At 51.9% G+C, this 22,434-nt stretch overlaps 9 protein-coding genes across 9 annotated transcripts; 5 read left to right on the top strand and 4 right to left on the bottom strand.

Annotated features, from left to right (window-relative positions):
- Positions 1-418: 418 nt before the first annotated feature.
- GUITHDRAFT_78211 (hypothetical protein) lies at positions 419-792 on the bottom strand (the record flags this gene model as incomplete). Its single annotated transcript, XM_005824239.1, has 2 exons — positions 419-619; positions 673-792. 2 exons carry the CDS (start codon positions 790-792, stop codon positions 419-421), a joined length of 321 nt encoding a protein of 106 aa, XP_005824296.1.
- Positions 793-2,154: 1,362 nt separating this feature from the next.
- GUITHDRAFT_158607 (hypothetical protein) lies at positions 2,155-3,195 on the top strand (the record flags this gene model as incomplete). The annotated part of the gene is made up of 3 exons (XM_005824238.1): positions 2,155-2,186; positions 2,237-3,048; positions 3,074-3,195. 3 exons carry the CDS (start codon positions 2,155-2,157, stop codon positions 3,193-3,195), a joined length of 966 nt encoding a protein of 321 aa, XP_005824295.1.
- Positions 3,196-4,241: 1,046 nt separating this feature from the next.
- GUITHDRAFT_155006 (hypothetical protein) lies at positions 4,242-4,804 on the top strand (the record flags this gene model as incomplete). The annotated part of the gene is made up of 2 exons (XM_005824237.1): positions 4,242-4,543; positions 4,575-4,804. Coding segments are annotated over exons 1-2 (214 nt in total), but the record flags the coding sequence as incomplete, so codon positions are not given.
- Positions 4,805-6,885: 2,081 nt separating this feature from the next.
- GUITHDRAFT_165522 (hypothetical protein) lies at positions 6,886-9,325 on the top strand (the record flags this gene model as incomplete). Its single annotated transcript, XM_005824236.1, has 9 exons — positions 6,886-7,570; positions 7,633-7,732; positions 7,798-7,858; positions 7,939-8,289; positions 8,343-8,375; positions 8,423-8,493; positions 8,544-8,628; positions 8,682-8,900; positions 9,119-9,325. The coding sequence occupies 9 exons, from the start codon at positions 6,886-6,888 to the stop codon at positions 9,323-9,325; spliced, it is 1,812 nt and encodes a 603-aa protein (XP_005824293.1).
- A 420-nt stretch (positions 9,326-9,745) lies between these two features.
- On the bottom strand, positions 9,746-10,457 carry GUITHDRAFT_145129 (hypothetical protein; the record flags this gene model as incomplete). The annotated part of the gene is made up of 3 exons (XM_005824235.1): positions 9,746-10,049; positions 10,109-10,254; positions 10,392-10,457. 3 exons carry the CDS (start codon positions 10,455-10,457, stop codon positions 9,746-9,748), a joined length of 516 nt encoding a protein of 171 aa, XP_005824292.1.
- Positions 10,458-11,754: 1,297 nt separating this feature from the next.
- Positions 11,755-12,594, top strand: GUITHDRAFT_165521 (hypothetical protein). Its single transcript, XM_005824234.1, has 3 exons — positions 11,755-12,204; positions 12,257-12,374; positions 12,421-12,594. Exons 1-3 carry the CDS (start codon positions 12,103-12,105, stop codon positions 12,510-12,512), a joined length of 312 nt encoding a protein of 103 aa, XP_005824291.1. The 5' UTR covers positions 11,755-12,102; the 3' UTR covers positions 12,513-12,594.
- A 145-nt stretch (positions 12,595-12,739) lies between these two features.
- GUITHDRAFT_116576 (hypothetical protein) lies at positions 12,740-13,911 on the bottom strand (the record flags this gene model as incomplete). Its single annotated transcript, XM_005824233.1, has 5 exons — positions 12,740-12,814; positions 12,885-12,948; positions 13,003-13,085; positions 13,144-13,278; positions 13,324-13,911. 5 exons carry the CDS (start codon positions 13,909-13,911, stop codon positions 12,740-12,742), a joined length of 945 nt encoding a protein of 314 aa, XP_005824290.1.
- Positions 13,912-14,941: 1,030 nt separating this feature from the next.
- Positions 14,942-16,597, bottom strand: GUITHDRAFT_78231 (hypothetical protein; the record flags this gene model as incomplete). Its single annotated transcript, XM_005824232.1, has 4 exons — positions 14,942-15,133; positions 15,266-15,366; positions 15,413-15,493; positions 15,541-16,597. Coding segments are annotated over 4 exons (1,431 nt in total), but the record flags the coding sequence as incomplete, so codon positions are not given.
- A 943-nt stretch (positions 16,598-17,540) lies between these two features.
- On the top strand, positions 17,541-22,215 carry GUITHDRAFT_165520 (hypothetical protein; the record flags this gene model as incomplete). Its single annotated transcript, XM_005824231.1, has 24 exons — positions 17,541-17,558; positions 17,614-17,623; positions 17,722-17,757; positions 17,909-17,985; positions 18,038-18,104; positions 18,252-18,285; positions 18,334-18,406; positions 18,462-18,482; positions 18,565-18,614; positions 18,760-18,802; positions 18,916-18,946; positions 19,000-19,064; positions 19,344-19,385; positions 19,637-19,702; positions 19,757-19,808; positions 20,236-20,312; positions 20,357-20,421; positions 20,470-20,518; positions 20,593-20,643; positions 20,701-20,944; positions 21,053-21,181; positions 21,317-21,426; positions 21,637-21,779; positions 22,103-22,215. 20 exons carry the CDS (start codon positions 17,541-17,543, stop codon positions 20,752-20,754), a joined length of 981 nt encoding a protein of 326 aa, XP_005824288.1. The 3' UTR covers positions 20,755-20,944; positions 21,053-21,181; positions 21,317-21,426; positions 21,637-21,779; positions 22,103-22,215.
- Between the last annotated feature and the right edge of the window lie 219 nt (positions 22,216-22,434).

Raw genomic sequence — 22,434 nt, 5'->3', positions numbered from 1 at the left:
TCTACGAAAGTCTCCTCTACGGTCATCCATCCCTCTTGGAGGATAACGATCCATCGGCGGTCCGCCCCGAGGACCTCTATCGTCAGGCATCGGCCTTCCCATGTCCCTGTCATCATGCCGATAATAGCCGCGGGGAGGCCCACGTTCGTCCATGCGTGGAGGGGATCGAGGACGATCTGAAATTCTGTCATAAAAGCCTACATCTTCATGACAGTGGCGTTTGTGAACATGAAAGGAATGGATGCCAGATATCAACACCAACACAAGGTTTCAACTTACCCATTCTCTCACGATCCCGGCCAAAGTCTCTCCTGTCACCCATGGGTCTGAGCAGTCAAGAGTATGAGTGATACCATGGACCCTGTAAAACAGGAGCAGATACCTTCTATCTCTCATCGGGCCCGAACCTGGAGCTCTCTCAGTCGCAACTTTGACTGTGATCTGCACCAGGACTAGTGAGCTCCACAGAGTCAGGTTTCCAACTTTGTACCTTTCGGCCTTCGATCTCTGACTCATGCAAGACGCGGATGGCTTCTTCAGAATCTTCCTTCCTTTCATAAATGACGAAGCCAAACCCTCGAGACTTTCCAGCATGTTCACCAACTTTCTCAACAATGACCTGCACGGCTCTCCATCACAACGCGACCACACGATCGACACTCGCTATCTCACGTTCGCAGAAATCACGTTTCCGTATTGAGAGAAATGCTCCCGAAGATCCTCGTCACTGTACTTCCATGGGATCCCGCCGACAAAAAGTTTGAAACCAGCCGGCTCGTTGGATTGTCCCATGTCAGCTCTGCTGCCTCCGGGATATTCGCTTGCAACGGCATAGCCACTCGTGTAGTCAGCACCAGCACCTCCTCCTTGGCCCTCTTGCCCTTGCTGATAAACAAGCCCAGATTGATACTCCTGATTGCCGCCCGATCCGTGATCGCCTCCTCCGTAGTCCGACATCTGTCATGCACAGCTAAGCACCAAACCAGCAGCTGCAACAACAGAGGCATTGTGTGTGCTATGTTTCATGGTGTTTCCAACAACATGCAAGGAAGAAAGAGACAAGAGTCTGCAGCTGTGATAGGGAAATAAGGCAAGGGACCTGACTGCAAAATAGAAAGAAAACCGTATCAGCACACACGGTTCATACAATCACCAAAGGAAAATATTTCTCAATGGTAAGGTTTCTTCAAGGAAATTTCTTGTACATGGTAAGGTTTCTTCAAGGAAATTTCTTGTTACGAACCCTCCCCCCCACCACATCAACCCTGCCTGCTCTCCTCGCCTCGTTGCCGTCTCAGCTTTTCCTGCTACCTTTTCTTTCCTTCTACCGTCCTGCTCCTCCTCTGATCTCCTGTTCTCCTGCTCCCCTCGTCCCCTCGTCCCCTCCTGCTCCTGCTCCCCTTCTAACTCCTGCCCTGTGTCCCTGCTTCCCTTCATCCCCGCTCCCCTGCATCCCGCTTCCGTACTAGAAAACTCGACATCTGCCATTGGCGACGGGCAGCGGATCTCGCAGGGACTGAGGACCCACCCCCTTTACTTTGTTTTACTATAAAGATATAGGGTAGTCGAAGTATAAGTACCCCTAGTGGGCAGGTCAAACACTACCCGTTCAATTCTACCCCCGAGATCTTTCCGTCGTCCATGCTTTATCGTTTTGATTTCCAAATAATCAGCAATTTTCTATTTATATAGAAATATTATCAAATACGTTTTTCAGAGTTTCAAATTTGGGAAGAAAGTTTACAATCTAAGTTTTCAAAAAGCCCCTGATGGTTTATTCAGCTCCCTGCACCCAGCGAAGGTTTACTCATTGTTTTGATGCTATAAAATTTTCGTTATTGCCATTGATATTTGTACTGCATTATTCATATCAGTACAAATATCATTTACAATTAAAAAACTATTCTTCTGAAATTTTTATTGAGTAAATTAATCAGTACAAAATAAAACGTTTTGAATAATAAGAACAGGTACTATTCTCCTATGCCGAGACTACCTACCCCAAACCTATGCATTAATAAACGCCCGCACGAGAACAGATCTAGCGAAAGAGTGCAGCGCCACGTCCAACAGCTAGAGGGCAGCGCTGTATTCCTGCGATGTCTACAGCAGCAGACTGTGGAACGACACGCAAGAGGAGGAGGAAGATGAGCGATGAGAAGGAGAGACAAGAAGGAAGAGAAGGAGTTGACACATTGAAAGGAGAAGGACGAGTAGAAAACAAAAGGATACGAAGGAGTTTATGTGAGCACGGGCGGCAGCGATCGCAATGCAAGGAGTGCGGGGGCAGCAGCATATGCGAGCACGGGCGGCGACGATCGCAATGCAAGGAGTGCGGGGGCAGCAGCATATGCGAGCACGGGCGGCGACGATCGCAATGCAAGGAGTGCGGGGGCAGCAGCATATGCGAGCACGGGCGGGAACGATCGCAATGCAAGGGATGCGGGGGGGGCAGCATATGCGAGCACGGGCGGGTCCGATCGGGATGCAAGGGATGCGGGGGCAGGAGCATATGCGAGCACGGGCGGCGACGATCGCAATGCAAGGAGTGCGGGGGCAGCAGCATATGCGAGCACGGACGGCGGCGATTGGAATGCAAGGGATGCGGGGGCGGCAGCATATGCGAGCACGGGCGGCAGCGATCGGTATGCAAGGGATGCGGGGGCAGCAGCATATGCGAGCACGGGCGGCAGCGATCGGGATGCAAGGAGTGCGGGGGCAGGAGCATATGTGAGCACGGGCGGCAGCGATCGGGATGCAAGGAGTGCGGGGGCAGGAGCATATGTGAGCACGGGCGGCAGCGATCGCAATGCAAGGAGTGCGGGGGCAGGAGCATATGCGAGCACGGGCGGCAGCGATCGGTCTGCAAGGGATGCGGGGGCAGGAGCATATGCGAGCACGGGCGGATCAGATCGAGATGCAAGGGATGCGGGGGGGGCAGCATATGCGAGCACGGGCGGGTCCGATCGCAATGCAAGGAGTGCGGGGGCAGGAGCATATGCGAGCACGGGCGGCAGCGATCGAGATGCAAGGAGTGCGGGGGCAGCAGCATATGCGAGCACGGGCGGATCAGATCGAGATGCAAGGGATGCGGGGGCAGCAGCATATGCGAGCACGGGCGGGTCCGATCGGGATGCAAGGAGTGCGGGGGCAGCAGCATTATGCGAGCACGGGCGGCAGCGATCGGTCTGCTAGGACTGAAGGGCACTTGCGGGGGAGGGAGCACGTAGAAGAAGATGAGTGATGGAGAAAAAGGTTAAGCTAACGGAGATCGGAGCAAATCTCACCGAGCTCGATCGAAACCATCGTTGCGCCTCTTGGAATCTGCAACGCCAGATGCTTGCTTGACCTCTTGGCCTCCACTTGGCCTCTACGACCCTCGAGCGAGATGACTGAAGATACCATCCTGGTACAACAGTGATCGTTTTTTGATCCATCGGCATGTAAGCATGATACCTTAGCTCTGCTTTCAAGCTTGCTCCTGCTGCATCAAAAGTGCAGACTTGAACGCATCAATAACTTTTGGGCGCATCCTCGAGTACAATCTCAAGAGGATACTTGTGATACCAAGGGTGGTCTAGGTCGACTTTCACCTATTAGCGATCATTGATCTGTATGTATCTGGAGATCCATTGTCGTCATCAATCTGATGTTGCAAGGGTTTATTCTGATTACTCCTTGTTGCTGACATTCCTCCTTGTTGGATAGATATTCAACCTCGATCAGTTGATCGTGGTTCTTCTTGAACTTCTTGTTCTTCTTCTTCTTCTTCTTCTTCTTCTTCTTCTTCTTCTTCTTCTTCTTCTTCTTCTTCTTCTTCTTCTTCCCCACCCTTCTGTTCCTCCACCACGGCCTGACGGATCCCGGTTGGTCCTCGCTCATCGCCTCTAGTACAGTATGCCTGCCAGAGGGTTGAGTCTCCGACTCCTCCCTGATGATCTGTCGCATTGCGGCCAATCATAGCTTCAGTTTACGTTCTCGTCTTAGAGTCCCTTGAACGCCCCACTTGTCAGTGTTGGACTCCGATCCATGATCTCGGATGATCATCTCGATTCACTGACAACTGGCCAGTGGTGACCCGCCGCCGGGACCGGGGCCCGGGCCCGGGCCCGGCCACCTCAGTCCGGTCCCCTCTGAGTCTCACCAGTCCAACCGTGAACCGTTCATCTTCAATTTCATGGGTCAACTTGTCCCGGCGGCAGTCCCGGCGGCCCTACAGTCTTACTTTACTCAAAGTTAAGTTAAAAATCAGTACGAGGACAATCAGGAGAGTCGAGGAGGCCGCGCTTGACCCTCAGCCTGACACTGTCGCACAGGCCAAACGGCGAGAAGAGAAAAGACAGCGAGAACCAAACCTAATCCTGCCGACTGCTGTCCCCCAAACTTAACTGATACCTTCACTTAACGGCGCGCAGGACAAGTCCCCCGCGCGGCCATGCCAGCGATGTCGCGGTGGCCGCCGCCGAAGGAATGAGACGCATACCGGGATGCACCCGCGATGATGGCAGCGTAGGACAGGGAGGCCTTGAGCTGACGGAAGATCCTGGACCGAATGCGTTTGCAAGTCGGATCACCTGAGACGTCTTGCGAGGCCGAGAGACCATCCAGCGCTGCCGTTTCCTTGTTCGCCGAGCGATCCGCCAGCCACCACAGAAAGCGCAACGCATCGTCCTGCAAGAGGCCATCAGTGCTGGCGATGATGGGAAGAAAGGCCTTTGGCGGGACGTGTTGAGCATATGCATTACGATGCCCTCGGATCTTCCGCTGTGCTGCCGCTTGCAGTTTGCTCCGAGCGAGGTCCGGTATTCCATCATTGTCAAACACATGTGACATGCTGAAGTCCAGGATTAACCCATGCCATCCGCCGCCAGTAGCCATCAGTTGTGGAAGTTCAAAGTCCCCTACATGATGATCTTCCGGGCCATGTTGGGAAACGTTCTGCCTGGTGCCGGGTACGCCTTGCACGTGGACGCGGCATCTCACTCCGGAATCTTTGATGAGGGTACTGAGGACGGCATTGCACTTCTCATGCGCATCAGTCCATAACTGGCTGCGGTGCCTGCAGGTTGCCATGTGTGTGGTCCCCCCAGGATGACGGAGAAGATGATGGCATCGATCGCAGTGCGGCGGGAGGTCAACCGGCAATCCATGAAGAAACTTGTCAGCGGCAGCCACCAAGCTGATGGGCTGCTGCTCAAAGATCCCAAGGTTTGTACTTTCCATAGTCGAGTGCCAAATCGTGCGCTGAGGGGTAAACTGAGACAGAAGTTCATCAACCGGGTGGCCTGGTACTCGAAGGGGAGTAGAGAAGCTGGAGTGGTGTGCCAACAAAGATCTCTGGCGCTCTGAAAGGTGAGCCCGAATACTGCGGAACCGGGGAAACTCCGAGAGGAACTGAGCCGTGAGCTCCCGCTGGGCGGGGATGAAAAGCACACTGCCCGACGTCCCAAATAATTCAGGCGAGGGGATCCAGCCATTGTCGCACGCCTGAGGAAGCTCCGCCAAGGAGGTGTACGCCGAGATGCCCTGCTCCATCAAGTGCCTGTGAGTGTCCAAGAAGGCAGCAAGCATGGGGACAACATCCCCAGCGTCCGCTTGCTGCGGTTGGCGGATTCGAAGCTCAGTGTCAGAATTGATCCGGTGGAAGAGTGGCGGTGTAGGGCCGAAAGTCCAATGCTGGAAGATGGCAATTTCACCCGCCCATTTGAGAAACTTGGCAGTCGCCGACCAGAATGCGGTGTAGGCCACGCCCTCCTGCGGGGTGAACCCATCTCCTCCAGCACTATAAGGCAACTGACGTTTGAAGTAGGCGAACTGAAGGTCAGATGGAGGGGTGCCAGGGGCAGGTTGCAGGACAGATGAACCCTCCTGTGCCTGGTTCTGTGGCCACTGAAACACCTTCGCCAGGAGACGGAGATTCGCGACGTCAAAGCACTTGCACTGGTAGTGCCACAGCCCTGGGACCGGTAGTGGCTTCTACCGGTAGTTTTGACCTGAATATGAGGTAAAGGGGTAGAGGTGGGCCCTCTACAGCATGCTATTTGTACCCCCCGGAGTTTCCGAGTACCCCACCTCATCCTGCTTCCTGCTTCAACCACCCGTACTGGTCTAAATAGCACCTACCCGTATATCGTGTATGCATATCCACTCGTCGACTGGACCCACCCTATCCCCTGCTGGTTGCTATTGGAACCATGTGGATGAGGCTGGAATGTACCCTTTCACCAAGCACCCTCTGTATCAATACCCACCCTTGTATGCGACCACCCCCTTCTTTTCGAGAGGACCGGTGGTCCCTTCTTTCCGCTTCGAATGTAGATGGAGCCTTTCGGCATCATGAGCGAAGAAGTTGCGACATGAACCTGAACAGTCACTGGAGCAGCAGAAGCGAAACCCTCCTGCTCCTCCTGCTCCTCCTCCTGCTCCTCCTCCTCTTGCTCTTTGTCCCCTACTTTGCTCTTTGCTCTCTCCCCCTCATTCACTAACCCCCACCATCTCGAGGCCCCAAATCCCTTCACTGCTACCCAGATAGCAAATCCCCTCGTTACAGCCCTCTCCTCCGCTCGTATTTCTCATCCTCAAACTCTGTCTGTCTTGAAAACTTTTCTCATCCTCGCTGCTTGCTGCTCCTTGACTTCCCTCAATCGTCTTGTGCATCGCCAAATGTGGCTTAATTCACCGACCTCGATAGCCATTCTTGAAGGAAAAATTTCAACTCAATCAAATCAAAATGAAAACCATGTATTGTTTTTGAAACACCTGAGCATACTGGTAGAAAAGGAAATAGTTGCGAATTGTGGTTCAAGCTAAATCATCCCAAATTCTCTTCCCCCTCTAACGTTTGTGTGTACTCAGGATTCTGGTATCAGGCTGGTCACAGTCAACATGCAGTCATCGTTCGATCGTTTACAGATGAACGGGTACACTCTGACTAGTTTCTATGACAAGTATTACAGCCTTGGAACCTCTCCTCTCGCCTCGCGCACATCTCGACCCTCCTACTCTGTCGCAGCCTCTCCCAGCTACCTCGCCTCGCAGAGCCCGTCATATGCAGCTTCACAGAGGGACAAGGAAGGGACGAGGACGCAGACGCCACCGCGGAACGAGCAGAGCCATTCTTCCAGCTCCACCTCCGTCAGGTATGTCTCCCATGCTCCCAACGAGAAGCACATAGTCTCAATCACGAGCCCGGGGACAAGCGACAAGAACGGCGCCTCCGGTGCGAGGTCAGGGAGCAATCAAGCAGCAACGACACCACGAGTCGCGAAGCTGAGCGATCAAAGACAGCTGTACAGGAGCACAGAGCAGAGGCTTCACGACACGAACAACTTCGGGGTCGGAATCGACATTGACCCCAAGACAATGACAGTGACGGCCTTGAAACCGGGCTGCTCTGCTGCGTTGAAAGGGGACATTTCTGTGGGGGATGAGCTGATTCTTGTGGACGGGGTGCAGTGCAAAACTTCCCAAGACGTCTTGCAACACGTGCTCGGGCGGCAGGGCACAGAGGTTATGATATCATTCCGACGTCCTAACGGACAGCAGTACTCAGTCAGACTGCTCAGAGGAGGTAAAGGATTGATATGAATGCATCGCTACGACATCCTCACTGAGCGCCGCCGTGCGATGTAGGTTCTGACTTCATTCAATTCTGGGAGAGGTATCGCTCCCTCGAAGTGAAGGTAGCGACGTTGGAGAATGAGAACGCGCGGCTCCTCTCAGAGAATGGAAGGTAGAGAATCGCACCTTGCGATTAGTTTCGATGATCACATGTTGTGACTTGTACCAATGTGGCAGGATGAGTCGAGGCAAGAACTACTTGTCATTTGATGAGAACAACAACAATGCTTTGATACAGGTGCATCCAAAAAACATTCTTGGTCTTCAACATCTGCCAGAATCTGAAACTTTGATGAAAACCAGAACTTGTTCGAGCAGCTAGAACAAATGAAATCTCATGTCAATCAGTTGGAGACACAAAACCAAGAGCTCAGACAGAGAGTTTCCAGCTCAACCAGGGCGTCTGTGGAGGACAGGAACGAAGGGCACGTCCTGCAGCAGATGGCGGAGGTGCACGAGAAGAACGCAGTGCTTCAGATGCAGGTGGCGTCTCTACAAAAACTTCTCCACGAGAAAGACGATCAGATCTACTCGCTCAACAGGAAGAACATCGAGCTGCATCAGAGCAACATGAAGCTCATGCACGACAAAGACCTCGAGCGGTACCCCCAGAAGGACCTCGCGACCCCCCCCACCCCTCCTCTGGTCTCTTCGAAGCGACAGACGCTGGTTTGCGGTGTCAACTGTCCAGCAGACATGATCGCTGACCCTCCACACTGCAGGACTCTCACGTCAGCCCGGACTCGCAGCACATGGTCAGTCTAGAGCAAGGGCTGTTCCGACTGCTCACAGGCTGATGCAGGTGTTGGACTCCGGTGGGAGTCGCAAGAGTCCCGAGACTAGTGCCCTCAACGGATCCAGCATGACAGCCTTGTAGGGGTCGAGCTGTTCCCCGGCAGCGGAGGGACTCATCTTTGACACAGGATGAAGGAGAGGAACGGGGCGTCCATCATGAACCCTCAAGGGGCTTCGGGAGTATCGGAGGGAGGCGTTCGAGACGTCACTGCGGTAGCCTCATGCTCAGACTCCGCACTCCTGTCTTGTGACCTGACTGCTCGTAGGGCATGGCGGCTGCCACCCCGCGGTCGGCTGGAAGCTCTCCTCCGCCAAGGTACGAGCGAGCGCATACTACTGTCCGGGCCCCTGCCAGTCAGGACATCCAGCTCAGTCAGAGGCCCCCGCCCTCCATCGCGTTCATCCCCCCGGTCGAAATGCACAGTGCTGTGTCCGTGTGGAACGGGAACGGCGGCCATCCTATCGCAAACAACCCTCAGAGGATGGTACATATGTCGGGCTTCCAGGGCTCCTCGATGGCACCTTCTGCGATGAACTCTGCTATACCAGCGGTCTCCAGGCACTACCCAGGGAGTCAGAGCTACCTGCAGTCTCACTTGCCTTCTCGTTAGGGAGAGCAGGCATGTCTACCATAGTTCATACTTCACATAATCTGCAAGGAAGCGAATTCTGTTGTAAATTTATCACTATGCTATGAAACTAGAAACAATTGTACGCAATGGATGAGCGATGTAGCGGCATGGCAGGATCCTGGTGTGACCGAAACCTCCTCTGCAAGGGACTGGTCATGCTTCTGCTCTGCTCCTTAAGGGTTCAGCAGCACAGAGCGACGCAGGAGCTGCTTCCGTGGACGTCTCGTGCATCTGCCTGCACAACCACAGGCCCTGTCTTCCGCTGCAGTGCATCTTAGCGAATTGCCTTGCCCAGTCTTGTATCTTCTTCTCTCCCATCTTCACATTCCCCAATATCAGTCCTCCCACAAAATTCTCCAGAGTCCTGGCAACGACGTCAGTAAAAGCAGATGGCGTGAAGGTGGAGATAGTGAGATGATGACAGGATGCTTTTTGGACACAAATGCGAGCAGAAACGGTCTCCTCACTATCAAAATAAGATGGACACAGGGTAAATATTTTTCTTGCTACAGAGAGAGGTATCGTTGAACAACACAAGGGCCGTGGAACCATTGTTCAGGGAATTCAAGTCATTTTTCAGAGACATCAAGTCGATTTTCAAGACATCAAGTCACTTTTCAGAGAATTCAAGCATTTTTCAGGGACATCAAGTCGATTTCAGGCACATCCAGTCATTTTCAGGGCTCAGCGCGAGTTTCTCACCTGTGTATCGCCTGAAATCGAGGAGAAGAATTTTCGGCCATGTCCGGGTTTTGCAAAGAGCAGGAGGAGGAGGAGGAGGAGGAGGAGGAGGAGGAGGTAGAAGAAATTTCCTTAGGGAATGCTCTGGTCTGAACCATGATGCCGTATCGGGTGTATGAGGGGTTGTCGGCGTCAGGAGTGTACGAAGATTCGCTCTTGCAGAAACAGATGTTTCGCAAGTTGACATTGCAGACGTTCACTTCCATCGTTCGGTTCTCAAGGTCCACCACGGAATCTTCGAGCAGGTAGAAGGGACGCACACTGCATACAAGATATCACTACCCGAGAGGCCGCGGGCGTCTTGGCATGGCAGGACTCACGAGGCGCCAAGGATGGGGCGGAGGACGAAGGGTGTTTTGGAATAGAGGGTCAGCAGCCTCCTGCTGTGCAGACGACCCTGGACGTCGATATGCCTGTCGATCACGTCGACGTCTCTCACCCACGCATGCCCGTTGTACTTGTCCCACTAGGATAAGTCAGGAGATGGAACAAGTGGGACCGGGAGGGAAGGGGAAGGGGAAAGGGGAAGAGGAGGGGAGGGAAGGAGGATAAAAAAGAAGGGGAGGAAAGAGGGAGGAGGACAGGGAAGGAGGTTCAGCTTACCAGGAAGGCAGTGACCATGCTCCAGCTCTTGGGATAAACTCCCTGATGCTCCTGAGTGGTCGGCATAACTCTCCCGTTGCAATGCTCCTCGACGCTGCTTCAATTTCTTCTCCTGATGCATGAAGTCACCGGCTGGACTTAAAGCATACTCTGTGCACTCTTCTATCTCAGTCTTGAACTGTTTGCGGCACACGAAGGGAAGATACACACACCATAGCGTTATCGACAACCTCTGCCGAACCTCTCCCAAAGTCATTTCCAGTGTCATTCTCCCTTCTTAGGTAGCAACACTCGAGCCTTGTTTATGCCCTCCAAACTTTCTGACTTTCTTATCTTGATCATGAATCTACTCTGCGTACATCGTTTACACCGCACCATTTCTGAACCTCACTGCTCATGATCTGACACTGCCTTTTAACTCTACTCCGTCTCGTATGTTGATTTTTCCCCTTAGGTCGGTAACACTTGTACAGTTTTCCAGTCACCTCTCAATCTTGTGCACATCCAAATCTTTATACTACCTTGGTCATATTTTTCGCATCATTTGTCTTGGATAACACCAAACATCCACCTACTTTCCTTCTCCTGCTCTTTCTCCTGCTCCTGATCCTGCTCCTGCTCCTGCTCCTGCTCCTGCTCCTGCTCCTGCTCCTGCTCCTGCTCCTGCTCCTGCTCCTCCTGATCCTGCTCTTGCTTCTTCCCCTGGTCCTTCTCTGCTACTCTCGTCCTCCTCCTCCTCGTGCATGGCTCCGCGTCTTCTTCTCTCCTCTAGCCGGCATAGCGATCCCTCCTACCGTAAAGACCCTACCCCTTACAACAAATCATGTAATGCCCACCCTCCCCTTTGATGACCCTACCCATTTTCATTCACAACCCCTTGTCCTTTTTGAGTCCTGTATAACCCCTACGAGACTAGTGCAATGAGGGGGTCATAGAAACACCCACCCCTCTCTATCACTCTTTTTTTCTATGACCCACCAGTTGAGAATCAAGAATTTTGGGAGAACCCCAGGCAGATACCGCGAGGATCTTCTATATCTCTCCATAGACATTTATGATGAAACAATATTTTTCTACGAACGACCCAGTTTTTTATATGAAATAAATTGATTTACTCAATTTTGAGGATATTCTATTGAAATGGCTTTTGATGTCAATAGAATCTGAAACGTATGCCGGTCTCCTAGGAGGACGGGTTCTCGAACTAAACCTTCTCCTTAGATAAATGCAAAATTTGTAGCTATAATTTGGAATATATATAAGAATAAATTGAAAACTACTGCAAAATTTGAAAATTAAAATAATTTAGATTGTAAATGGTTTTACACATACAAAACCTTTCACAAATCGTGCGCAGAAATAGGGGTCGATTGAGACGGTCGATGCAAGAATGGATGACAAGGCAAGGCAGTGAGTAAGATCGAGAGAGGACAGGAGAGAACAGCAAGCAGAATCAGCAGGAAATACTTCGAAGGACAGTACTACTTCAGACATTCTTGTCTTCTGAGCGCTAGACAGACGTCTTCGGTCTTCGCAATACCAGTTTGTGCTATTGCAACTTACCGCGTGTACACAGCAAGCCGTATCGCACACGTCGAGAACGCACAAAGAAACAACAGGCTCTCACTCTCTGTGATATATTTGAGCTAGAGGAACGCTGAATTGATATCCATATTCGCATCGGATCCGTGGTATTATCAAAAATACGAAAATGTCCTGCTTCAGTGGGGCGTGGGAGGAGGTGGACGAGGCGTTGGTCATTGAGTTCCATGTCATGTCTTTCCTCCAAAAGCTGCTATCTTACATAAAGCTGGTGAGAAACATGCTCTGCAGGCAAACTTTGCGTTCGTTGATGGTGTCTGCAGGCAGCGATAGTCGTGGTGTCGATGCTCTCCTTGTGCATGCTATTGCAACACAGCTCGAGTTCAGTGCCGAGCACGCAAGGAGCTGAGTTTGCGATCTTGGAGCTGCTTGCGGACTCAGGTGAGATCTGAAGGAGGATATGAAGAGGAACGGATAACGTATGCAGCAGGCTGGTTCAATGGGGCAAACCAGAGCTTGTCATACGCTGCCACGTGGCTGAAGGAGGACATCTTCAAGAGTGCAAAGCTCCAGCCATGAGGGAGAAGTTAACATTGGTTGCTCTTTGAATGTACACTAGGTTCATGATCGTCATGAGGAAAGATGTAAACTGCTACTGCAGTCATTGACTGCTTGAATGCCGTTTTCAGGCCCTTCCATGACCCCCAGCACTTGGGAGAGGATTTTGACGTTCTCTTCGGCCTCTTCCAATTTTAGCTGATCGCTGTGACAGTATCAGGAGACATGCTTGCGATAGACACCCGCTCTTACACATCCTCCGACGACATGCGCATCCCATCCCTCCTCGACTTGAAATGCCGCAGCTGATGTTTGATCCATTCCTGTAGAGGATGAGCAGGGGAAGGACAGCGGAGAGGGTAATCAAAGATAGTAGAGGAGCATGGTTCCTACCCTCAGCAAGATCTTCTCAGCTGCCGAGTTCGAAGCTCTCCTCAAAAGATGAGGGCCAACCAGCCTTGACAACCCGCAAAGTCAGCAGCAGCTTCCCAACTGAAAGGTATGGGCATACATCCTCTCCGCTGAAATGTTGTTTTCTCCTTGATTCTCATTGGTCCTCCACTCGGCTACCATGGTTATGTAGATCCACCCCGCCTGACACGCCTGTTCACCTTCCTGGACGTGACGCAGCGTGCTGTAACACAGACCGTACCTCGCTGTTGATGATTTCATCCACGATCTCCCATCCGTTCATCAGCAGGTCCTTCCTCAAGGTAGAAATGCTTCCAGTCGGCTGGAGCACAACTCTTCGAACCCCGTAGTCCTGTACTCTCCTCCGCTCACTGACCTACCTTGCACGCTCAGCCCAGCACGCAGGGAACGCACCTCTTACCTCTCCAGCATCGCCTTCAGCTCCAAACAGAATTTCTGAGATCACCTTCCCTCCTACCCCGGAGACTGTGACAGTGTCTACCTCCCCGCATGACAAGACCGCAAGCCCGTCCCCGAGCCGGAGCTCGAGCTGCTCTAGAGCCTCGTCGTTGATCCGCTCCAAACTTTGCCTTGCGTTGTCGAGAGGAAGGATGTTCTTGTCGGAGGCGATCACCTTCAATGCTTTCCCGCTCTTCATCAGGGCGATGGGAAGGTACCCATGGTCCGTGCCGACGTCCAGTACACAGGAGCCGTTGTTGACGAGAGAAGCGATAATCCCGAGACGGTTCCCAAGGATGGAGGCGAAGCTAGGGTCCATATCTCCTCCAGCTACATCCTCCCTTCTGTACCCCTTGGGGAGCCTCCAACTCATCTGAACCCTCACTGCAGCTTGCCTCCTGACGCCTCCCAAGGGAACTTGAGCGGGTTTTCTCCCGTAAGGGAAGCTGTTTACAATGGGCCCTGAAAATCCTCCGCATTCCAATATCACAGTTGACAGGGTGAGCATGAAGAACGATAGCCTAGCGGAGGTATCTGATCTCAACTCCATCCTGACGAGCTGTAGAGATCAGACTGTCTCAGATGTTCCTCCGAGGTTCGTCAAACCTTCGGGTGAGGGAGCAAAGGAAAGCCCGATGTAGGCAAGAAGAGAAGCAGAGAGTTTCTTGTCCTTCGCTGGGGGATGCTCCTGTCTTGCTGCTGTGCTGTTGTGTCGCTCCTGGCAGATTCTGTCCTCCACTACACCCTCCGCCCAGTCCGCATGGAGGCCGCAAAAAAAGAAGAGTCTTTTTTTCATTTACAACAGTTTTTCTTTCTCCACGGGCCGTTCTCGGCCCCGGCTGAGACCCGGCATGATCTGAGTCCGAGTCCGAGGTGCCAACTTCTCAGCTAGTCTCCAGCTGAAGGCGAGCTGGAGGTTTTCAATGTTACTCAACTTGTAGGCTGGATTTCATCAGCCCTTTACTGAGCGCGGGTATCATCACAGCAGTTCTAGTTGTTCAGGAGCAGACACTTTTACTATCATAACTTCATGGTTTCTTCACAAAGAAGTTCATAATGTTCTGGGAAGCATTGCTGCTCCCTCTCCCCCTCCCGCTCTCTTTCCTCCTACCTTTCCTTCCCGGACCATCGCGCCCTCCCCCGCACATGTTCAGCTCCAGCATCCTCTGCTCGCTCAAGCAGAGCTTGGTAGAGTCTCGTCCGTCGTCTCCTTCACCTTCTCTTCTCGCATCTTTCTCCTCCTCCTCCTCCTCCTCCTCGTTCTGCATGAGCCTTGCATGCTTCTTGACAGGGTTCTCTCCGTCCTGCTGCTCCTCTGCCTCCGCCGCCTTTCGCTTCAACTTGTCCTCCTCCTCTCCCCAACGCCCGTCTTCTCTTTCCTTGGCTTCGATCCTCCCGCCCCCCCCGAAGAAATCTTTCAGCTTCCTCTGCGTCTTGTGCGGCTGTGTCTCCCTCATGCTCTTCTGCGCATTCTTCCAAAATTCCTCCTCCTCCTCCTTCCTCCCGTCATCCCTTCCCTCCCCCCGCTCCTCCTTCTCCTCCCCTCCCCTCCTCCTGTCTTCCTTCTCCTCTCCCAGTTCAAGGATGACAGATACTCCGATGTGGTCGCTGTACTGAGGAGGCGTGTAGAGGATCCCTGAAGACGGAGCTCGGAACTGGCAGGTGTAGGTCTCCTCGGGGCCGTCCTGTATCCCTCCTCCTTCAAACGGAGCCGCTACCCACCTTCCTCCTTCTGTGCACGCCCATGCTGCTGCTTCAGCGCTGTACGGGTCCTGCGAAGACTGTGAGGGAAGACAAGGAGGAAGAGGAGAGGGTAAGGTGGGGAGTGGGGAGCTGAAGAGTTGTACGAGGAGATGATGGTAGAAGGCAGGGGGAAGGGGTTGAGCGAACAGCATAGGGTCGACCATGTGACTAGGCGAGTGCAACTCAATCCCACGACGAGCGGAGGAGGAGAAAAGCTTCTTGTCGACGAGGATATAGTCTATCCTCGCCCCCTCATTGCGATCTGCAACCCCATTTCACTTCTCGACCCCACAACCTCAAGTTGCTACATCGCTCGTTGGTGTACTGGTCCCAGCACGTGAAGCGGCAGCGTGCTTTCGAATGGAATTCTACGAACGAGTCCACCATCTCTGTTGACGTCATCAGAACCACCGGAGACACAGAAAACTCCCTTCACCGTCGTCGTCAAGCACTGAACGGATCCACTGCTTCACGATCGGGGCCGAACGAGACTTGACGTACTTTGAGTTGGCCAACTTGTGGAGCTGTTCCTCACTCCAACACACTGCCGCGACCTTCTCCATGAGCTCACTCAGCTCAGCCAGCCTCATATGCATGGGAGGATGGCAGATTATGAATTCTCCCGTCTCCTCCTCCTTCACCCCTCCAGCTTGCAGCGTATACGACGTCGGATACCCCAACGACTCCTCCTTCGAGATGGGCTTGCCCAGCTTCACCTTCCTCTCTCCATCCACAACGATGAAGAACCTCCACCTCCTCTCCTTCCTCTGCGTCGCCGGGATGAAAATCTCCACCTCCTCCGCCACCTTTGTCTTCAGCGCGTCCTCGATCTTGCCCAAGTTATCCTTGACCTGCTGCACCATCTCCCTCACTCCCTCCTCCTCCTCCTCCTCGTTCCCATCCTCCCCAGCTCGCAAGCAGGCCTCCAAGTCAACATTCCTGGACATGGGGTATTGATCGCAGGCTCTATAGACCAGGTTCAGATCGCCGCAGAGGATGACATCGAGACCCAACGAGCGCATCCTCCTCATTGACGTCCTCAGCGCAGCAAGGAACTTGATCTTCAACGAAAGCTGCACGTTCCACACGCCATTGTTCGGCACGTACACGTTGAAGATCGCCATGTTCCTGCAGACAGTCATGATGCATCGGCCCTCCTCGTCTAGCTCCCCCCCCTTGTCTAACACGTTCCGGTCCGCATGCGAGCACAGCCCTTTCTTGCAGAAGGTTGCTACTCCCGAGAAGCTCGACCTCGCTCCTGTCTTGGTCCTCTTCCTGCATGGAGCCCAGAAGGTCTCGTAGTCCACCAGCTCCGCAGCATGAGCGTGAGGGTTCTCGGCAAGCGCTCGATCGCTCGTCTTCACTTCTTGCAAGCACAGTATGTCAAACTTGTGCTGCCGCATCCACGACTCGACGGATCCGTGATGCTGTTGGATCTTTGCTGCTGTTGACAGCCAGCCAGCAACGTTCCAGGAGGCCAGGTACAAGCTCATGGCACTCATGGCAGAGGGATGTCACCAAGACTTCAGAAGCGGTAGCGGCTGTTCTTGTACGGGATCGTTGTACTGACCTGATGTGCGTGCTGCCCTCCTTGTTCTTCTAACTCTCCTCCTCCTCTCCTCTCCTCCTCTCTTTCTCTCTCCTCCCCCCTCCCTCCTGTCTTCCTCCATTCCTGAACATCGTTTCTTCCACGCTTGTATGCACAGCTTTCTTATATTTTTAAAACATGGTATGTACAAACTTAATAAAAATATAACTCAATTACTACAATCCATAGATTTATAAAATAATTTGAATTTGAATGAAGATTCTCTCGTAGCTTTGCAATACTCTTGTAGAAATAGAGTTTTTAAACTGTACCATTTAATCATTTATAAAATTCAAAATTATTGAATTGTATGCGATCAAATGATCGGAGCATGACGATATGAATGAGGAGCAGGAGCAGGAGCAGGAGCAGGAGCAGGAGCAGGAGCAGGAGCAGGAGCAGGGGCAGGAGCAAGAGCAAGAGCAGGGGCAGGGGCAGGGGCAGGAGCAGGAGCAGGAGCAGGAGCAGGGGCAGGAGCAGGAGCAGGAGCAGGAGCAGGAGCAGGAGCAGCAGGAGCAGGAGAAGGAGCAGGAGCAGGAGCAGGAGCAGGAGCAGGAGCAGGAGCAGGAGCAGGAGCAGGAGTAGGAGCATGAGCAGGAGTATGTGGAGAAGGAGAAGGATATGGAGATGGAAAAGACTGAGGTAAAGGAGGAGTGTCAGGCCATGGCAATCAGATCGTCAAGCATAATTTAGCCTAGATCATACAAAGGGAGGGACGAGGATGAGAGAGAGGATGTGGGACCCGGGTGGCAAGAGAATGTTGGAGATCGTGATGTAGGCAGCGGCATTCGCAGGTATTGTTAACTCATTCATTCTTTCTTAGAACAAGTGTCCTGACGAGTCCAAGGATGTCTTCGCCTCACCAGGTGAAATGTTCTATTGGTTGTCGTCCGGTGTGCAGTCACTGACGGTTGTTGGAAGGCTGAGGAAGGTCAGTGGCGGTAACGCCATCGAGCTCTTGATCGCACTACCTCCTGCTGTTCCTTGATTTCGAGATCGCTTCATTGTTACTCTTGTTTCTTACTTTAGGTTCCTTCGATGATGAAGATGACCCGCTCATGGAAGGTCTGAACATGTCACCTCTCATCCCTCCCCCCTTCCCGCTCCTCCTCCTCCTCCTCCTCCTCCTCCTCCTCCAACACCCCGCCACTCTACCTCCTCTTCCTGTTCCTCTTCCTTCTCTTCTTCCGCCTTAGCATTGTGATCAATGATTCAGGAGATCCGTTTGTGCACATCATCGATCGAGTGGATGCCATTAAGAACAGCTTCTCAACGTTCTACCAAACATGGAAGGTTGGAGTGATGAGAAAAAAACCATCGTGTGTTTGCTGATTGTGTGAGAAAGGACGAGGGTTTTCCAGACGAAGTCACCAAAGAAGATATCAAAGATCAGCTTGCAGACAAGACAAATGGTGAGATAGGACTTTTCAGAAAAGTTTGCTTGCATTTGCACAAATCTTTGCTGTCTTTTTGTTGTCCTGTTCACACTGGTACATGTTTCCTTCGGAGTCTTTTTGTTGTTCGGTTATATTGCTGGCTGAATGGTTTTGTTGGTAAAGGACAACTGGAAAAGATCGAGAAGATGACGGACAAGTGAATACAGTTGTGTTTTCTTGCTTCTTCATCGTAAACTTGCTGCAGGTTTGCAAATATTCTCGGCCGCCTGTCAGACTTGGTGAAGCAGATGGAGCTGGACGAAGACGCATGTTACGATGTAATTTGTTGAGGTTTGAGGTTGGTGTTGGTGGTCTGATGATGTTGACAAACAGATGATTGATGAGATCGATGAGGTGAGGAGAGATGGGCATGAGCTTGTCGGGAGTTTGATCTCCTGATTGATGTGATCTCCTGATTGATGTGATCTCGTTGCAGAACGAGGAGGAAGAGGAAGAGGAGGAGGAGGAGGACGATGATGCTCCATGGTACGGAACTCTTGTGCTTTCAACTTCTTCATCCACTCCTCCTCCTCATCATCATCCCTATCATCATCATCATCATCATCATCATCATCATCATCATCATCCCTATCATCAGCATAATCATCCTCTTACACGAATTTCGTGGCAGCGAAACCGTCCTGGAGTTTGAGGACTTGATCACGAACTATCTTGTGAGCTTGCACTTGTTTTTACCTAGAAAGTTAGGGTTGTTCATGGCTCCGACGTTTCCTTCTCTGTTTGTTCCCGACGCTGCACCACTCATCCCTTCTCTTCTTGCAAACAGGTCCCGTTTCTCGATGCTGTCAACTCCATAGGTACGGACGTGCACGAATGCACAAATTTGTTATCTTCACACGTTCTTTGTTAGGTGGAGAGGTACAACAACAGGGGAGATACGTAGCGCAAGCTTTCGGAGCTCAACGAGAGATGCTTGTAAGTCAACAACAACAACAACAACAACAACAACAACAACAACAACAACAACAACAACAACAACAACAACAACAACATTAGCAGCAGCAGCAGCAGCAGCAGCAGCAGCAGCAGCAGCAGCAGCAGCAGCAGCAGCAGCAGCAGCAGCAGCAACTAGATGGCGTTTGATGATCTTGTGAACACAGATGCAAGTCTCCAGAGGACAGCAGCCGGAAATGGAGGATGTAAAGATGAACGTCAATCATGATATGATACATCGTGACATCTCCTCGCTCGCAGGAATTCAAACAGCTTCTTCACGGGACCAATGAAGCCCTCGGGGTATGACGTGACCGTCGAGTTCACAGCTCGTCCTCTGACTCTTATTCCTTGAAAGTTTATCGACCACATCAACGACGAGGCTGTCAACTATCGCAAAGTTCGCTCCTCCTCCTCCTCCTCCTCCTTCTCCTCCTCCTCCTCCTCCTCTTCCTCCTCCTCCTCCTCCTCCTCCTCCTCCTCCTCCTCCTCCTCCTCCTCCTCCTCCTCCTCCCTCTCTTCCGAATTCTTCTTACTACTGTCTCGCGTCAGAGATCCGAGAGCTTCTTGTCGATACCTCAGAATTCCTCATGGAGATCGAAGAGAAATGCGACATGGAGGTGAGAGGAAACGATCTGCTGCTGCTGCTCCTCACTTCTCTTCTTCTCTATCAGTCTGACAACCGACACCACCTAACTCTTGTGTCGTCCGGCATGCCCTGTCTCGGTGAGAACATGTGCTAACAATCAAGTTGTTTGATGACGACGACGAGAACGATGATGATGTTGACGATGATTATGATATGTTGAACATGTTTGATGATGTGAAGTTGTTCAAAGGGGTTCGAGAGAGCAACTCGTTCATTTTGTTCATCCGAAACTGCTCAATACCCGCATATCTGTCAGGGCAATCATCGCCATGAACGCTTTCCGCTGTCAGCATCTTGTTGCGTGTTTTTTGTCTCCCTCTCATCTTGTTCTATTTCTTTTCACTTCTTTTCCTTCTCTCCTCTCCTTCCCTCATCGATTTTCTTTCCTTCGTTCCCTCTCCCCTTCTCTATCGTCACTCTTCCCCTCCCCTCCCCTCCCCTCCCCTCCCCTCCCCTCCCCTCCCCTCTCCTCTCCTCTCCTCTCCTCTCTCACTTTCACTTCAGCATGGGTCTCTGTCCCAATGAACCCTTCGGGCTACATCTCTGACATGATTAACTCAATTCCTGTCTACGGTGACAAGGTGATTTCCTGCTCTCATTTCCATTTTTCTCATCCTCTCGTCAGATTGTCAAGTCCACGTCCATGGGCGAAAATGCAGAAGATCATGTTGAGTTTGTAAAGACGTTCCGGTGGGACCAGACATGGTGATTGTTGACGATGCTGATATCTGCCAACAGCGACATGTTGCGCGGGCTGAATGATTATGTGAAGACGTATCACAACAAGGTGAGGAGGGAGAAATGCAATCTGAGCAAGTTGTTCAGATCATGTTTTCTTGTTGTCATGACATGTGCTGGCAGGGGTTGTCATGGAACATGGATGGGGAGGATTTTGCGACAGTTCGTGACATTGTAAGAGACAGATGCCAGCAACTTGGAATGATCTGTAATGATTGACCATTTTAACAGATTGACAACGTGAATGCTTCGAACCTGTCAGGCTACAGCAACACAAGTCCTTGAGATATCAGATCATGAAAAAAATTGAAATGAACAGAAGTGGAAGGGGAAAAGGGAAGAGGTAGAGGAGGAGGCGAAAAGACAAAAACAAATGTCGCTGTCGCAGTGAACAACAACGAAAACATTTCAAGCATCAAGATATTTGTACATCTTGTTAGTCCCGATCGAATCTGTGAATGACTCGTTGAGAAACCTGGAAAAGAAAATCATCAACATCTTTTCTCATATCTCCATCTTTATCATCATCATCATCACTATCATCATCATCACCACCACCACCATAACTTCAGATGTTCCTCACTTTGTAAGGCATGGGATGTTCTCCAGCATCCATGGGAAACCATGATTGATGTGATTGTGGTCGAGATCAAGAACTTGAAGCTTTGTGTTGCTCAATTCCCGTGCCATCAACCTCACTCCTTCGTCTCCTCTGATGCCCAAAGTTAGTTTCTTGTTACAAAAAGTGACGTTCGACATCATCGTTATCATCATCATCATCATCATCATCATCATCATCACGTCCATCATGATTATCATCATCGTCATCATCGTCTGCAACCCTTACATGATGTTATATCCGAGATAAAGTTCCTTCATCGCCGGATGTTTGTTCACTGATCTTGCTATCATCTCTGCTCCCCTTGGCCCGATGTTGTTAAGACTTAGATGTAACTCCTGAAATAACAACATCGTCATCTTCCCAATCCTTCAAAGATGTCTTCGTCACTGTCACCACCACTACCACCACCACAACCACCACCACTACCATCGTCATTGTCATCATCATCATCATCATCATCATCATCATCACCACCACCACCACCACCACCACCACCACCACCATCATCATCATCATCATCATCATCATCATCATCGTCATCAGACCTCCAACACGGTGTTGGTCTGAAGAGCAACAGCGATGTTGTATGCTCCATCATCTCCAAAGAACAACCGACGAGCGACGATAACTGAGAAATGATTCCCCACTATCGCTTCAATCACTTCCCGCAGTGACGAGCAGACTATCTGTGAGGCGACAAGCTTCAGGTCCGAGCAGGGGGAGGAGGAAGGAGAGAGATGTAGGGGGAAGGACTGGGGAAGACGAGCAGGAGGAGGTGGTGGTGGAGGAGCAGGAGCAGGAGGAGCAGGATCAGGAGGAGGAGGCGGAGGAGGAGGTGGTGGTGGAGTTGGAGCAGCAGCAGGAGCACGAGGAGGAGGAGGTGGTGGTGGTGGTGGAGCAGCAGCAGGAGGAGGAGGTGGTGGTGGTGGTGGTGGTGGTGGTGGTGGAGGAGGAGCAGCAGGATCAAGAGGAGGAGCAGGAGGAGGAGCAGGAGCAGGAGGAGGAGCACCTCTCTCCGCTCCTTCTCGAACGTCTCCCCGATCTTGGCGTAATCGAATTCTCCCCAGACTGATCCTGTAGCCGCATACAAGTAGGAGCGAGACGTTGAGACCGACAGCGAGCCCTCTGTGAGAAAAGTAAGACGATGATGAGCAGGGGAGCAGGAGCAGGAGCAGGAGCAGGAGCAGGAGCAGGAGCAGGAGCAGGAGCAGGAGCAGGAGCAGGAGCAGGAGCAGGAGCAGGAGCAGGAGCAGGAGCAGGAGCAGGAGCAGGAGCAGGAGCAGGAGCAGGAGCAGGAGCAGGAGCAGAAGGAGCAGGAGCAGGAGCAGGAGCAGGAGCAGGAG

This window comes from Guillardia theta (assembly GCF_000315625.1).
Source record: "Guillardia theta CCMP2712 unplaced genomic scaffold GUITHscaffold_97, whole genome shotgun sequence".
Lineage (NCBI taxonomy): Eukaryota > Cryptophyceae > Pyrenomonadales > Geminigeraceae > Guillardia > Guillardia theta.
Note: the sequence above shows the minus strand (reverse complement) of the source record. Positions and strands in the feature narration are given on the sequence as shown.